Source organism: Camelina sativa, chromosome 12 (assembly GCF_030686135.1).
Source record: "Camelina sativa cultivar CO46 ecotype springtype chromosome 12, ASM3068613v1".
Lineage (NCBI taxonomy): Eukaryota > Viridiplantae > Streptophyta > Magnoliopsida > Brassicales > Brassicaceae > Camelina > Camelina sativa.
Window position 1 is genome coordinate 20147728 of NC_141891.1, and position 17730 is coordinate 20165457.

General features: G+C 38.9%; 2 protein-coding genes across 3 annotated transcripts; one reads left to right on the forward strand and one right to left on the reverse strand.

Annotated features, from left to right (window-relative positions):
• Positions 1–156: 156 nt before the first annotated feature.
• Positions 157–2587, reverse strand: LOC104732256 (cysteine--tRNA ligase 2, cytoplasmic-like). 2 transcript variants are annotated; one of them, XM_010451792.2, is made up of 7 exons: positions 2296–2587; positions 2151–2215; positions 1833–1994; positions 1555–1725; positions 1167–1448; positions 970–1095; positions 157–867 (listed from the first exon to the last, which is right to left on the reverse strand). In XM_010451792.2, exons 2-7 carry the CDS (start codon positions 2193–2195, stop codon positions 280–282), a joined length of 1374 nt encoding a protein of 457 aa, XP_010450094.1. In that variant the 5' UTR covers positions 2196–2215; positions 2296–2587; the 3' UTR covers positions 157–279. The 2 variants fall into 2 exon arrangements, with proteins under 2 accessions (XP_010450094.1, XP_010450095.1); XM_010451793.2 differs by having other exon boundaries at positions 1833–1998; positions 2156–2215; positions 2296–2486.
• A 14218-nt stretch (positions 2588–16805) lies between these two features.
• On the forward strand, positions 16806–17345 carry LOC147930793 (uncharacterized). The gene has a single exon (XM_087477032.1). It carries the CDS (start codon positions 16806–16808, stop codon positions 17343–17345), a length of 540 nt encoding a protein of 179 aa, XP_087333158.1.
• Positions 17346–17730: the final 385 nt, after the last annotated feature.

Genomic DNA, 17730 nt, shown 5'->3' on the forward strand with positions numbered 1-17730 from the left:
TGAACATTGAACACTGGAGTCAGAACTGGCTAAAACATGAGTGATGGTTATTACCAAGGCAAAACTTAGCTCATAGCTTTGAGCCATATCTTCCAAAATCATAGTTGGTCAACATGAAATCGAGAATACAACAACGCCGCATAGAGCAAATGAACATGCTCAAACTTTTTTTTCTTCTCTGATAATAAATTAAGAATACAACAACAATGTTGAGATACAAAGGAGTGGTGACATAAGTTTAACACAATCAAAACAAACAAAGAGTTCAAAGAGTGACAATCAAGGAGGTCTTGCCTGCTGCGTTGCGCCAGATTTAGGCTGAGAAGCAAAAGGGAGGCAGGGCCTCCACACAGTGGTTCTTCCAGGAACATCCATGAGGGAGATTCCTTGAAGGGCCAAAGTTTTTCTAATGTCATCGCTTTGCTCAAAATCTTTATTCATCCGGGCCACTCTCCTTGTCTCAATCATCTGCAAGACTTCTTCTTCAGCTAATTCTGCTCTTGCTAATGCCTTTTGCTTCATCTCTTTCAAAAAATCGCCGTAGGTGAGACTAGTGAGCAGACCAAGCACATCAAGAATTTCCCTCACTGCTTTCTCAACCTCGACCAGTGACACCACTAGCGACATTCTCGGCTTCTTCTGCATTTTCTTGAGCTTTGTGATGGACACGTTGATGAATTTCATCGCGTCTTGAAAAGCACCCGCGAGTACATGGGAAGTGTTAAGGTCATCTGACAGTTTTGATTCAAACTCACTTTTCACGTCCCTCACAATCTTTTTGGCTTCTGCAGTCTGTTCAGCCTTTCCGCCATCTTCACATATTGCTTCTCGATATGGCGAGAGTGCTTCAACAAGATCTTCTAACGTCTGAAGAAACAAAGATCACAGGGTTGGAGTTAGAAACATTTTGCACTTGAGATATGCTGGAAGAAACGGAACATATATTGTAATTGGGGGGACTGAACCTACCTGATAAACGTAGTATAAAGCATCCGACGAAGTCTCAAGCTGCAACACCGAATAGTTCAGCGGAGACCGGTACTGTGCACTCATCAAGAAGTGCCTCAGAGCCAGTGGATGATACTTGGCTGTGACCTACACAGATTCAACAAAAAAGTCAGCATAGCCATGAGAGTTCCTGAGAATGGGACAAATAAGAAACATACTTCTCTAATTGGAACGAAGTTTTTTAGTGACTTTCCCATCTTCACTTTGTTGTTAGTGACATGGCCGTTGTGCAACCAGTAAGTCACGCCACTATCTTCACAGGCAGCACAGGTCTGGGCGATCTCGTTTTCATGGTGCGGGAATATAAGATCTGAGCCACCGCCATGGATGTCAAACCTCGGAGAGAGATAAAGGGCGCTCATTGCGCTGCACTCGATGTGCCATCCAGGTCTCCCTGGACCCCAAGGGCTCTCCCAGCTTGGTTCATCGGGTTTTGCAGCCTGCAGGGGTAGGTATGTATGTATGTATATGTCAGCACAAACTCAAAAGGCTCAAGACCCAAAAAAAGAGAGAGGACGAGGATATGATATGATATATGAGACAAACCTTCCATAGTGCAAAGTCAGCAGGATTGCGCTTCCTAGGATCAATGGCAACACGCTCACCAGCTCGAGTATGATCAAGCAGTTGCCCAGAGAGTTGACCGTAATTTGGTGACTTATCGACAGAGAAGAACACGTCACCATTCACTTCATACCCACAATCTTTGGCAATGATCTGTGTGTAATAAACAAGGAAGCATATATAGACGAAGACGTGTAAGTGAGAGCTATAGTCAGTAGCATCATTTATCTTAGAAAGCAAGAAGAAAGAATAAATTGTACCGTTTCAATCATCTTGATGATGTGCTCCATATGGTCACTGACACGAGGCTGGTGGGTGGGAAGGAGGCACTGAAGAGAAGTCATATCTACAAGATACTCATTGCAAAAGCGACTACTGAGATCTAACGGTCTCACCCCACACTCGTTAGCTCTGTCGATTACCTGAACATACCACCAAAGAAGAGAATGTTGTAAGCAGCTAGTCATAAAAACAAATAGGGCCGGCAGAACAAAAGAAAAAAAAAAAAAAAAAAAACAGAGAATCACATTGTCCGAGGAGTATGTATGAAGAGGTCACGACACAAGAAAATCTCATACCTTAGTCATCAACATCTGTAAAATTCCGGACATAAGTAACTTCATAACCCAAGTGCCTCAAGTATCTGCATCAGAAACAGTACAATGTCGGATTCTAATTCTATATAGAAAGTTACGAAATATGAGGAAGAAAGACCAGACCTACCTGTAGAGGACGTCAAAGCAGACGCCAGCACGAGCGTGGCCCATATGACTGAAATCGTAGGCTGTAATCCCGCAGACATACATTCGGATCTTGCCCGGGTTGATGGGCTTCAGAACTTCCTTCTGTTGAGTCATCGTGTTGTACAACATCAACTCCGGCTTCTCGACCTCCATCTCCGACGACATACTAGAATTTTGTCAATAAGACAATAACCTACACGAGTCAAATAATCTTTTAAATACTTAAAATTTTCCATTTTCTTTTCTTTTTTCCTTTCTCTTTTTCTTTTTTCATATGTACAATTTCCATTAAAACTACACATATCATAATAATGATTTGAATAAATAACTAGTCTTATTATATAAAGTTTGATGCCAAAATTACTAATTAACAATATCTTGATACGTGTCAATTATACCATTCAGATGTTGACACATGTCAGTTCTAAAATTATTAATTTTTTAGAAAATAAAAATGTAAAAATTCAAAACCTACCATAAAAAGAAAAGATAATTATAAGGAAATTATATATATAAAAATTGGAAATTATAATATTGTTTACTTATTTGAATTTAATTTTACAAAAAAAATAATTACTTTTTATATAAGATAAAAAAATATGATTGTGAAAATTATACAACTAACTACTATTTCTAGAAAAATGTAAATACTCACATTTACATAAAGAAAGGGATTGTTGAAGTAAAAGATTTAAAATAAAAATAGATCGTTTCATATTTTTTTCACCAATCAAATAATTTATTTAAAACGACGGCTATTGTAACATATAAGATAGGAGTATGTAAGATTAACGTATGCGTTTTTGTAACTATAAAAATGTTAAAGTGAAGAGACATATAATATGTTATTTAATATGTTCATAATAACAATTTGTTGGTAGTAGTAAAGAATAATAAGTATATTTTAACAGTAAAATATATATGTGTGTACAAATACACTTCAAGTGGTAATGTAGATAGTAGTTTTGTACATGAATATATATTAGTGTATTATAGCAAAAAAAAAACAACTATTTTCTATAACTAAAAGTTTATCTCTTTACTTTTATACATTGTTTTTACTTACGAAAAGAATTAAATAAATAAATATTCTTTGTTAGATTTAATTTAATTTTAATAAATTTGAACTCATCTACAACTATTTTCTTAACTAAAAGTGTATTTGTTTACTTTTTTTTTCTTCATGCAAACAATACATTAATAGAAAATTCTTTGGTTAGTTGCCCAAGTCGGAGGGAAGAGGTTTACAAAAGAAACTTCAGAGATAAGAGAACGCGAAGCACGGACAAGACAATTCACCTTCGTATTTGACGCACGCGGGATCCAAGAGATGGAGAATAGTTGGAAGGACTCCAGCGAGTTGAACTCATCGAGCACGTTGGAGAAGGAAGGCCAATCTTTAAGGATCTGAATCATAGTGAGTAATCAACACAATCAGTCTCGAAATGTTGACAAGTGATCCCTATAGCACGTATCCGCTCCATGACCCAACACTTCTAACTTCTAACTTCGATGCAGGAGGAGGGGCTCCGTCTTAGAGACTTGGCCCCCAACACAAGGTTTGCTCCTCACCAACGCAACACCACCAGTCCAATCCTGAATGCACATTGGTTGCTTTCCAAGAACCATCAATCTGACAACGAGGTGAAGCTTGACATCCGAAGACGGAGATGGAGCTGACATGACCGCCATAAAAGGGAGTGCCTCTTCCCAGGCTAACTTATCGCCCAAAGCCTAAGAAATTATATCATTCACCTCAATCTCTAAACCTTGAAAAACTATTTATTTATGGCCTTCCAGATTGCCCATAAAATCCAGGGTAATTGAAAAAGTTGATCAGGATCACCCTTTTGAGATACTTCCCTCCATAAAACAAAATTCAAGTTCCAGTACACCGACTCATATGGAAAACCCTCTGACAAGACAGGAGTTGGAGAGAAATCCCAAACTTCACAAGAGCGAGGGCATTCAAAGAAAACATGATTAATAGTCTCAACCACATAATCACACATTTACACCAAATATCGCATTATACATTTTGGTGTATCTATTGACTTTTATAGATAGTTTTTACTTATTAAAAATATGTATTTTAAATTCTTTGTTAAATTTAATTTTAATTTAAAAACTCTAAACCCGCACATTGGGCGGGTCCTAATCTAGTGTTATATAATCGGTTTCTTAAAAACCATTTAATTATTAGTTTATTATTATTAAACACCATATCTCCATAAGTTTCATAAAGTATATATCTATTCCTTATAGAGTACTAGATGATGACCCGCCCGATGTGCGGGTTTGAATTTTTATAAATTAAACTAAATTTAACAAAAATATATTAAAAAATTTTGTATGTTATTTATAAATTTTTATTTTTGTTATAATACACTGATTTATATCCATTTACAAATCTTTTATGTATGTTACTATTAAAAGTGTATATTTTTTACACCTAAATATAATCTATGTTACAAATATATTCTTTATCACCACCTAGAAAATGTCTATACAAACACATTAAGCCAACTATTATACTTTCACTTCTGCATAGTTTTTTAATTACTAAAATTGTTGGCTCAAAAAATATTTTGAATAAAAAGTATATTACATAATATACTAATCAGTGATGTAGCATCGCAATAATGTATGACCACCATGGAGAAACCTCGGCTCCGCCCTCTCATCCCTTATAGAGAGAACCTTGCGTCCAACCTCCTCCACCATAGAGAAAACTTTGGCTCTCCCTTCCACTCTTAGGGAGATAACCTTGCGTCCAACCTCCTCCACATTCCTCCCTTGGAGAGATAACCTTGTGTCCAACATTCTCCACCATAGAGAGAACCTCGGCTCTGCCCTCCTTCTGTGTGGAGAAAAAATGTTCAAGTCTTTTTGTTATCTCAAAATGGCTTGCTCCGACAACCAATGAAAGTAAAAACCTTTTTTCTAACGTCACAAAATCTTTTGACAGTAACTAATGTGAAATATCCCAATGTATTCGTGAAAGTGTCTTTGACACACCATTATGTAGTCACTGTCTCTGTAACACCTCAACGGCCATCTAGCTTAGTGAGCCTATGTCCACTCTCAGTCTATGGACCCACCCATATTCGATGGCCGGTTTGTTACGTTTGAGAGGCTTTAAAAACTTGTTTACCCATCCAACAAATGATCTTTTCCTGTGTTTTATCCTCACTCACACAGACAATCACTTCCAGGAAGGTCACCCATCATGAAGTTCTCTCAGGATCCTTGACCAAAAAAATATGTGCATTTTGGTGACATATGTGGCCAAATAAATTCTTTTAAACATTTTCGGAAACCAAGGTGTCAGAGTCTTTGAGCTCCTATGGATCTATCAACAACGATTTATGTTTTTCCAATCTATCTATCTATGTTTGTTGTAAGCTTGTGTTTGATTAGCCTATTTTATCCATCCATTTGGTTGATGAGCTCCTACTTGTTATCTCCCTGTTTTTCCAATCTATCTATCTATGTTTGTTGTAAGCTTGTGTTTGATTAACCTATTTTATCCATCCAGTAGGTTGATGAGCTTCTACTTGTTATCTCCCTTTGGGATCGAATGAATAATGGTAACAATTATGTTTGCAAAAAAAAAAAATGGTTTATGACCAACTAATCAAAGTTGAGAAATTAGAAGAAAATTAATTTGACATAATTTAAGAAACAATATAAAATTTTAAGCATGGAAATATATGAATCCCAAACAATTCAAAGATATAAATATAAATAAAATAAAACAAACTAAAAATAGTACAATAAATTTTAAAATATAGTATTAGGAAAAGAAGATACATATATTAATCTTTTTTTGGGTCAACATATTAATCTTACCTATTACCAACTGAAAAAGGAGAAAGTAGGAGAAAATTTTGGTTTAAAAAAATAAGAAAAATTTATCCATTGAAAAAATTTCCTAACTGAACAAAGTTGAAAGCAGTGTTTTTGAATAAATTATTTACATATGAGACGATTTATGTTTATATATAAGTGAGTATTTACAAAATTTAGAATTAATAATTAATTGTATATTTTCCTTAATCCCTTTTTCTATATTTTTTGTAGAATTAATAATGTAAAATTAAAAATAAGTACATAATATTTTGAATTTTATGAAATATATATATATATGTATATTATATTATCTCCTTATAATTATGTAAAAAACTTTGTATCTTTTTTCATAAATTCTGTAATACTTGATAATTATCTTTTCACATTATTAATATTTTTTAAACCAAAATATTTTATTTTTATTGTAATCAAATTCCTCCTATTAAATATTAACTTTTACACATATCAAAATCTGAGATTGATAACTTGACACATGTCAAAATATTGTTAATGACTAACTTTCAAAATCCAACTTTATATAATAAGATTTTTTGTAAAAACTACTTTTATATATGTTATAATTAATCAAATACATAAACGAAAAATACATAATAACTTATTGTATTTTACATTAATAGTATTATAATTGCAATTAACTTTGCACTATGAGATTTTCTTATAAATTATTTAGTATATGAACTACAAAATATTAAACATACTATAACACATTCTTAATATTAAAAAAAAATGTATACTCATAAAAATATACACTAACATATACCATATAGGCATATAGTACCTCTGTTTAATTCTAGAAAACAAAACTAAGTGTTTTAAAATTATATAGTCTATCTAATAACAAATTTAATGTAATTAGGTTCTAAACTGTATAAAACGTAAGAAGAAGAAAAATCAGTCTAAACAAAATTATAAATTAATTAGACAAAATTTAATTAATTAGGAATTTGAAAACTAAATAAATTAAAATTATTATTTAAAATACAACAATTTATAATTTAGACCGCAGATTATATATATACTAACTTAAATGATAATTTAAGATCAATTTAAATAATTAAAAATGCTCACTAACAAATACATATCTGCTATGCCCGGGGGTTCCCTAGTCTAACATTACATCATTGAAAAAATTAACACATTATTGAAACTTTTATTCACAAATCATTGAACGAATAATATGTATTTTCAACAAATAGTATAAAACCAATGAGTCAATAACACATGTTTTTTTGTTTGGATTTTTTTGGAACCCATTCAACAAATAAACCATCCCTTAATTAACCTTTTTGATATGGTTTAGTTTCAGATTCGAGGTTAGTTGTAATAACTAAGAATATTTTGTTTGTTTTGATCTTATTGGCCAACCATAAATTTCGAACCTAAAATATCGTTTGACCAAAGTTCTATTTTGCTCATGTATGGTTGCATCTAAATTTAGTTAATACTGTAAAAATATTATTATTTACTGATTAAATAGAAAACATATTCCACAAGAAAAACTACAAGTTTGATACCCTTATTACTCCAACAAGTATACTGATCCGAAAAATGAATCGTCTAATATTTTTCGTGTTTGTTGCTGCCATTTATTTTGGGGTAAATGAAGCTTGCCAGTTAAACGATTTAGTTATTATAAACAAGCTTGGTAATGGTAGAGTTCTCCAATATCAGTGCAGCTTGGGGAGCATAAAGACAGGAGTCCAACACCTAAACAACAATGATAGAAAAGTCATTAAATTCAAGGATGAGGGACCCACTAAATCACCTTGGACTTGTTTCGAGCACGGGCTTAAAAGTAGGGTTTATAGTAACGCTGAACCATTCCGTCCAGACACAATTTATCGTGCATGTGGTAAACTACGTGAATATACCGCAAAACTGGATCAACTATATATTAGAGTGGATGGAATGAATACTCCAGTACGCTTGTACCCTTGGAAAAAGGTATGAAATAATGTGCTTTACCTTGACCTAAGCCATACTAAATCCATTTATCAAGTTGTTTTTTTTTATCGAGATATCATTTGACATCTTTATGTATGTATCAATGTTTTAAATAATAACATTGATGCTTTTTATTTTTTCAGATGACTCTATATCTATTTATTTGCTTTACTTGCAATAAAATATATGATAAGACACTATTGTAACAATGGTCTTTTTAATATTTACACTGAAAACTAACATTGTTATTAGTATTATCTTTCACATAGGGTAATCGAATGATAAAACTTATTGTTTACATAGCTTAATCGAATTGTAAAATCTTATATGTACAAGGTTTCATATATTGTAACTATTTAAACTTTATAAAACTTTAAAACATTATTAATACTTAAGGCTTACAAAAAAAATAAAATAGAAATAATATATAAACTTTACAATTATAAATATAATTAATTTTTAAGAATTATAATTTCTTTAAACAGAATATAATATTTAGGATTTATTAAAATTTAAAATGATAATATTATTATCTGTAATAATAATCTTAAATAATTATAGTTTGTTAGGTACTTTGGATCTGTAACTTAAAATCATATACTCCCTCTCTTTCACAAATAGTGTTATTTTAGAGATTTTTTTTTTGTTTCACCAAGTCTGTCATTCTACATTTTCAATGTATTTTTTACACTAAATTTCTTAATTTACGCCTCAATTCAAAGCTCATTTCATTGAAATGAAACTATTAACCACTTACTAAATAAGGGCAAACATGTATAATTGAAGGTTCTTTTAATTTGTGTGAAATGTGTTAAAATAACAAATTTTTTTTAGAAGCGAAGCCTCCTTGCTATTTATTCATAAAAATGAAAAAAAAAAATTACATTCCGACATGTCTCCGAAACGCAGTTCCGCGAATTTCATCTATAATAATTGACTCCACACTCAGAGACGTCTCTAAACATCAAAATCCTAAAAATAAGAAAAAGCATAGTTGACTAATCCATCAACAAGACGATTAGCTTCTCTATAGACGTGTGATATATGGACTATCTAGTCCCTCGAAATGAAGTAATGACACAAGCATAAAAGGAACAAGAAGGGGTGCCAATCAGCAATCCAAGTGGTTAAAAATCCAACAACTAACTCTGAATCGACTTCCAACTCATGTCGTGTAACTCTCTGTTCCCAAGCGATGTAAAGGCTGTAGTACACACAACGTATCTCTGCTAAAGGCGCAGAACAAACACCAATATTTATGGCAAAAACCCCACACCATTGCCCCATCATATCTCGCAGCACCTCCCAGCTGTGGCCAACCCCGGATTCCCGTGGGAAGCCCCATCAGTATTTAGTTTCAGCCACCTGTCCCTTGGTGTTCTCCATTGGATCATTCGTTCCACCTGCTAACCCAAACGCTTACCTTCCTGGGTAGCCTTATGTGCAATGCTTACCTCCTTAGCCAGGTCTGTTATAGAAGGATCTAGAAGATATTTATGATCAAAGAAGATATTATAAATATATTATAGATATTTGTATATATTTTATATGATTCTATAGTTAGATAATAATGTTAATTCATTCCCTATATAAATGTGTATCTCTATGTACATTCATTCTCATGAGAGTCAATATACAATTCTTCCATTCATAAACTCTCATCAATCTCTAACATGGTATCAGAGCAGGTATGCACCCAAATTTCTAAGCTCGTTTTTTTTTTTTTTTTTGTTAAGCCAAGTGCTTCCACATTCAAGTTCAATATGAACCTCTGAATATAAGCTATCAAGCTCCTCTTTGTTCAGATATATCATCATAGATCTGTGACTCTAAGCCCAAATGCTTATCATTCAAGCTTCTTATGAGCCTCTGAATCAAGCCATAGTGCTTATTTAAATTATTAAAAAAAACCCATCTTATTTTTCAGTTTCAAGCCATGGATGCTTCTTCAAAATTTTATTTATTATTTTTCAGTACAGTAAAAAAAAAACTGTTTTTATCGTTTTTCTCAAGCTATAGTGCTTCTTTCTATTTCATTTTCTTACAAAAAAATAAAAATTCTCGTTCCTTTTATTTTATATTTTCTTTCACTTAATAAAAAAAGTCAGATCTCCTCCTCTAACCATTGTTGATGCCGGCCACCTCTACATCACACAACTCATCACCGGATCGGTCAACACTTCAACTTATCAATCTCAAGCTGTTATTTCCGCTTCGCTTCATCACCCCTTGAGCTTGAGGGTGCGTATAGAAGGATCTAGAAGATCCTTATGATCAAAGAAGATATTATAAATATATTATAGATATTTATGTATATTAAATATGATTCTATAGTTAGATAATTATGTTAATTCATTCCCTATATAAATATGTATCTCTATGTACATTCATTCTCATGAGAGTCAATATACAATTCTTCCACTCCTAAACTCTCATCAATCTCTAACATATGTAACGAATTTCACTTTATCACGACATTTGCTAACCTCGCCGAAAACATGCCCACATCTCCACTTTCAAGCCACCAAACGAAAGTGCCAAACATTGTTGCCCAAGAAAACTTTGTACCGCCATCCATGAGACTCAAGTTACCATATAACCATTAAAATTAAGTCCTCGCAAAGAAGGTTTGTGTAACGACCCGGAACCTCGGTAGGGGAGAGTCGAGAAATCCGAGTCGAGATATCGAGGATTCTCTCGAGGATTCTATCGAGGATTGTATCGAGGATTCTCTTGAGGATTCTATCGAAGATTCTCTCGAGGATTCTATCGAGGATTGTATCGAGGATTGTATCGAGGATTCTATCGAGGATTGTATCGAGGATTCTATCGAGGATTCTATCGAGGATTGTGTCGAGGATTCTATCGAGGATTCTATCGAGGATTCTCTCGAGGATTCTATCGAGGATTGTATCGAGGACTCTATCGAGGAATGTATCGGGGATTGTATCGAGAGTTGCCGGTACTTAGTCCGAGAGACAGTCCGAGTAAAATGGGAATGGAAGTCCTAGTGATAGTGATAGTGATAGTGATAGTGATAGTGATAGTGATAGTATAGTGATAGTGAAGTGATAGTGACAGTGAAGTGCACTATCCGGAAATGGTTGCATCGGCGATCGATGGACCGGGCCGATGGACGAGGTGGCATGGTTTGGCCGGTGGGCCGATAATGGACTAGAAAGGACTCGAAATCTCGCGGAGATTTAAGCCGACCTACGGGAAAGGAAACCCGAGGGAAATGGAAACTCGCGGTAATGGAAAGGTGATCGGATAAGGACAGATGCGAGAATTATGGGAAGTTATGGGTGGTGAGACTTATCGTTCCAAGGAAACGTAGGGCGATTCATGGATCCTATATAAGGGATAAAATCCTTAAGAATTTCCCTAGTTCCACATAAGAATCCGAGAGCCGCCGCAAGAGAGAAAGAGGGGAGTTTCTGTCGAGCTTAAACCGAGAGAGATCCTAAGTCTAGAGTCGAGAGGAACGGTAAGTGTTCTTCCACCTTGATCCGTCGATGGTTATGGTTATGGTTATGGTTATGGGATATATCTCGGATACTAATGGTATCGATCTGTCCGTGTAGAAGCGGGGATCAGATCCGAGCATAGAAACCGAGAGATCAACACCTTAGGTCGATACCGAAGGTGAGTGCGTGACTGTGGCCGAGTTCCATGGTTGATTCTCTTGACCCGTGGTTTATTTAGTCTTGTTAATTGCTTGTCTTATGGTTATGGTTTCTATTGCAATATGAATGATGGTTGGTCTAAGAGATTTAGGCGACTATCCATGGTATTTGATTGACTTGCGTGACTTGATTGGGATATTCCCTGTGTTAGATTGAGATCGTTGAACTGAGCCTAGTGAGACGGGATGACCGCTCCACTAAGTAAACTTTGTTTGCTTACGCCTCCTTTTATGGACGCAGGAAAAGATAGGTCCGATGATCGGGACTATAGTGGCTGACCAGCTCGTGTGACGGAGGCAAGGGAGGAAGGAGGATGGTGGCTTTGGGTAGAAATATTCATGGCGTTATTTTTATTTAGTTTCGTTATTTCCATGCATGGGACAAGTTGTTATTTCGTTGAATTGAACCTCATAATATTTTTAATAAATTCGCAAGTTTAAGTTAAGTTCACCTGTTATTCATAATTGTTGTTATACTTGTTAATATGCGCATAGAATTCGTCGGCCTTAGAAAAATTTTTATCGGTGTGTTTAAGTCCGAGTATGGTTTATAGGGTCGGGGTCTTACATTTGGTATCAGAGCATGGTTATAGTTCTAGGACATGTTCATATAGCGGGTGCATGGGTTATTGTTACTAAAGCCATCCTTCCTTGCCAAGAACGTCTCACGGTAAGACTGGTCATGTATAGATTATAGGGTGTGGTAGGCTAAGTTGGTTTGGACGCTAACTTAGAATCGGTTATGGTATTTCAGATGGCACCTAACACTCGCAACTCGGCTAATACCTCGGCTAGACCAGGAGTCGGAGGGAACACTGAGGAAGCACCGAACACTGCTGCGGTGAATGTTGAGCAAGTGGGTGCGAGGACCGGGACGGAAACCGGAGGGCATGGAACCCAGGGAGCCGGTACGAGAGCGATACCAGTAGGGGGTACGGATGCTAATGCGACTTCGAACGTGGGGATGGGGCAAGTATTGGAGACCTTGGTCCAAATACTGAACCAAATGACACCACCTCAGGCCGCAAACTCGCCTGTACCCAATGTGGTGCCAGTGGTGGCAGCTCCTTCGTACTTGACTATCATGGATCACATGCTCAAGTTGGGTACGCAGTATTTTAGTGGAGGAGCGAATCTGACCGAGGCTGATGAGTGGAGAAGTCGCCTCGAGAGGAACTTCGACTCAGTGCGTTCTCCGATGGAGTATCGGAAGGACATCGCTACCCACTACCTGTCCGGAGAAGCCCATGCGTGTAGGACAGGCATGGCAAACCGTATGGTCAACCCGAACTGTTCATGGGAAACTTTTCGCGGGTTGTTTCTTGCGAAATATTTTCCGCAAGAAGCTATCGACCGTCTTGAGTCGGAATTTCTAGACTTGAAGCAAGGGGACCGGTCCATGCGAGAGTATGAGACCGAGTTCAACCGACTCAAGAGGTACGGTGGAAATGTGATGGTAGAGGAGCAAGTTCAGATTCGTCGGTTCTTGTGGGGCATGAGAGTGGATGTCCGGAACCGGTGTATGATTCGGAACTTCGGGAGTCTTGCTGAGTTGGTGGAGAAGGCGGCTATGTTGGAAGACGGACTGGCTAAGGAAGCTCGGCAGAATCCTAGTGGAATCACGGTGCAGCAGGCGCCGATGGTGAAAACCGAACCGGGAACCGGGAGTAAGCAGACTGGGAGTCGGAAACCTACGGGTAAGGGCAGTGTGCGCTTGTGTCCGACTTGCCGTAAGAGACACTCGGGTCAGTGCCGGCAGTTGATGGGCACCTGTTTCAATTGCGGTGAGAAGGGCCACATGGCAAGCAGCTGTCCGAAGAGGGGGAGCGACACACGAGTGTGCTACCAATGTGGACAGCCGGGTCACATTCGGCCAGATTGCCCACAGTTGGGAACGCAAGGGCAGAAACGGGCCAGCGAGGTGCTGCCGTTGCCACCACCACCGAAACGGCTGGCGATTATGCCTAGAGTGTATTCGATCGCGGATGGGCAGGTGGAAGTGAGCACTTCACAGCAGATCACTGGTAAGTTGGATACTCACCTTAGTGAATTCCTTGCGTGAATATTGTGTGTGTGTGTGTGTTTGTTTGTTTGTGGAAAGGTTCTTAGCAAGTAGAATTGTGTAGGGACCTTACTCATGGGCGGTGTGGAAACCCATGTAATGTTTGACACTGGGGCTACGCATTGTTTTGTGAGTCCGGATATGATTGGTAAAGGAGGTTTCCGGAAGGAACCCGGAGATCATTTTGGATTAGTGCAAGCAGCGGGCGGTCAAGTGATGTTTACGTACAGGGTGGTACGTGGCATCTCGGTCATGGTAAGCGGTATGGATTTGCCGGCAGACTTAGTCATATGCCGAGTAAAGGCACATGATGTGATATTGGGTATGGATTGGCTAAGCAAACACCGAGCTCACTTGGACTGCTACCGCGGGCATGTACTGTTTGAAACTGTGAAAGGCATGATAGAATATCAGGGCATCAGGCCATTTTCGGGAAACCTTTTGGTCTTGGCGACGCAGGCCGAGCAGTTAATCAGTAATGGGTGCGAAGCTTACCTGGCTTCGATTATGATAGAGGAGGTAGGCACGGGTACAAGACTTTCAGAGATACCAGTGGTACGAGAGTACGAGAGTGTGTTCGGACCCTTGTCCGGGTTACCACCATCACGGTCAGATCCGTTCACTATCGAGTTGGAACCTGGTACGGTTCCAATATCGAATGCTCCGTATCACATGGCACCGGCAGAGATGGCCGAGTTAAAGAAATAGTTGGGAGAGCTATGGAAAAGGGATTCGTTAGACCAAGTAGTTCACCATGGGGTGCACCGGTACTCTTTGTAAAGAAGAAGGACGGTACCTTTCGGCTTTGCATCAACTACCGAGGATTGAACAAGGTCACGGTGAAGAATCGGTATCCTTTACCAAGGATCGACGAGTTGTTAGATCAACTTCGAGGAGCCACCTATTTCTCGAAGATTGATTTGGCTTCGGGATATCACCAAATCCCTATAGAGGAGACCGACATTCGGAAGACAGCCTTTAGGACAAGGTATGGCCATTACGAATTTGTGGTCATGCCGTTCGGGTTAACCAACTCCCCAGCAGCTTTCATGAAACTCATGAATAATGTTTTCCAAGAGCATCTAGATGAGTTTGTGATCGTGTTCATAGACGACATTTTGGTTTACTCGAAGAGTAAGGAGGAGCATGCCGCACATTTGAGGATAGTGCTAGAAAAGTTGAAGGAGCAGAAGCTTTTCGCCAAGCTAAGTAAGTGTAGCTTTTGGAAGCGTGAGATTGGGTTCTTAGGGCACGTAGTATCGGACAAAGGAGTATCCGTGGATCAGGAGAAGATTTGATCCATAGCAGAGTGGCCTAGACCGCGGAATGCCTCTGAGATTAGAAGCTTCCTAGCCGGATACTATCGGCGGTTTGTGAAAGGAATCGCAAGCATGGCGCAGCCGCTGACCAAGCTAACGGGAAAGGACGCACCGTATGTGTGGTCGGCTGAGTGCGAGAAGAGTTTCTCGAGACTTAAGGATATGCTGACTAGTGCTCCGGTGTTGGCACTACCGGATCCGGACGAGTCGTACGTAGTGTACACGGACGCGTCGGGTCGAGGTTTGGGATGTGTACTTATGCAGAATGGGAAGGTGATAGCTTATGCGTCTAAACAATTGAGGAAGCATGAAGCGAATTACCCAACTCATGATCTGGAAATGGCGGCCGTAGTATTTGCACTAAAGATTTGGAGGTCTTACTTGTACGGTGGTAAGGTGCAAATATACACGGACCACAAGAGCTTACAATACATCTTTACTCAATCAGAATTGAACCTACGACAGCGGAGATGGATGGAGTTAGTCGCGGACTACCACCTGGAGATCAGTTACCATCCGGGTAAAGCCAATTTAGTAGCAGACGCCTTGAGTAGAAGAGGGTTGGCTATCAGTGCTGAGAAAGAAGTTGAGGACTTAGTTGGTATGATCAGAACCTTGCGGCTGAATGCTTTGACAGAGCAATTGGAACCGTTGGGCCTTGGGGCCGCGAATCAAGCAGATTTGCTAACACGGGTAAGGTTAGCACAGGAGAAAGACGCAGAATTGATTCGTTTGTCCAAGGTGGACGGAACCGAGTATGAGACAGCAAATAACGGTACCATTTTGGTTAAGGGACGAGTGTGTGTTCCTTCGGATAAAAACCTTCAGGCTGAAATCCTTAGCGAGGCGCATCAGTCTCAGTTGGCAATCCATCCTGGATCCACCAAAATGTACCAAGACTTGAAGAGGTACTACCATTGGTCGGGCATGAAGAGAGAAGTAGCAGAATGGGTCGCAGCGTGTCCGACATGTCAAAGAGTTAAGGCGGAAAATCAGGTCCTGGGCGGTTTGTTGCAAAACTTACCGATACCCGAGTGGAAATGGGACATGATAACCATGGACTTCGTCACAAGTTTACCGCCGTGTGACAAGAAGGATGCTATATGGGTCCTTGTGGATCGACTGACCAAGTCGGCTCATTTCTTGGCCATAAACAAAAAGGACGGGGCCGAGAAATTGGCCGAGGTATACGTACAAGAGATAGTACGGTTGCATGGTGTTCCAGCGAGCATAGTATCAGACAGAGACTCGAAGTTTACTTCAGGAATATGGAAGGCCTTGCAAAAGCGTTTTGGGACGCGAATGGATATGAGTACGGCCAACCATCCGCAAACGGACGGGCAGTCCGAGCGTACCATACGGACGCTCGAGGATCTTTTGCGAGCAAGTGTTTTGGATTGGGGAGATAATTGGGTAAGACATCTGCCGTTAGCAGAATTTGCTTACAACAATAGCTTTCACGCTAGTATAGGCATGTCACCGTACGAAGCCTTATACGGTCGACTTGCAGAACGCCCTTGTGTTGGACACAAGTAGGGGAGCGTAGTGTTTACGGTCAGGATTTCATAGACGAAACGACCGAGAAGATCAAAATCTTGAAGCTGAAGATGAAGGAAGCTCAAGATAGACAGAAAAGTTATGCGGACAAGCGCCGAAGGGAGTTGGAGTTTCAGGTTGGAGATATGGTTTATCTCAAAACCGTGACTTATAAGGGTAAGGATCGGGTAGCACTAAACACTAAGTTGACGCCTAGATACATGGGACCGTACCAAATCCTGGAAAGGATTGGTCCGATGGCCTATAAGTTGGAGTTACCTCCGGCTATGTCAGCTTTTCATCCGGTGTTTCATGTGTCGATGCTAAGGAAATGCATCACGGGACGGGAGAATGTGATCTCCGAACCCCCTCCTGACCTGCAAGTGAATATGACCATCATCGGTCGGCCAGTTCGGATAACTGGTACGAAGATGAGAGGTCCGCATAAAAAGAAAAAGACAAAGTTAATTCAGGTCGTATGGGATTGTGAAGGGATAGAGGAGACGACTTGGGAACCAGAAGAAGTTATGAAAGTGAACTTCAAGAAGTGGTTCGACAAGAGAGAGATCCCTCGTAAGGAAAGTAAAGATTCGAGGACGAATCAGTCCTAAGTAGGGGAGAAATGTAACGACCCGGAACCTCGGTAGGGGAGAGTCGAGAAATCCGAGTCGAGATATCGAGGATTCTCTCGAGGATTCTATCGAGGATTGTATCGAGGATTCTCTCGAGGATTCTATCGAGGATTCTCTCGAGGATTCTATCGAGGATTGTATCGAGGATTGTATCGAGGATTGTATCGAGGATTGTATCGAGGATTGTATCGAGGATTCTATCGAGGATTGTGTCGAGGATTCTATCGAGGATTCTATCGAGGATTCTCTCGAGGATTCTCTTGAGGATTCTATCGAGGATTGTATCGAGGACTCTATCGAGGAATGTATCGGGGATTGTATCGAGAGTTGCCGGTACTTAGTCCGAGAGACAATCCGAGTAAAA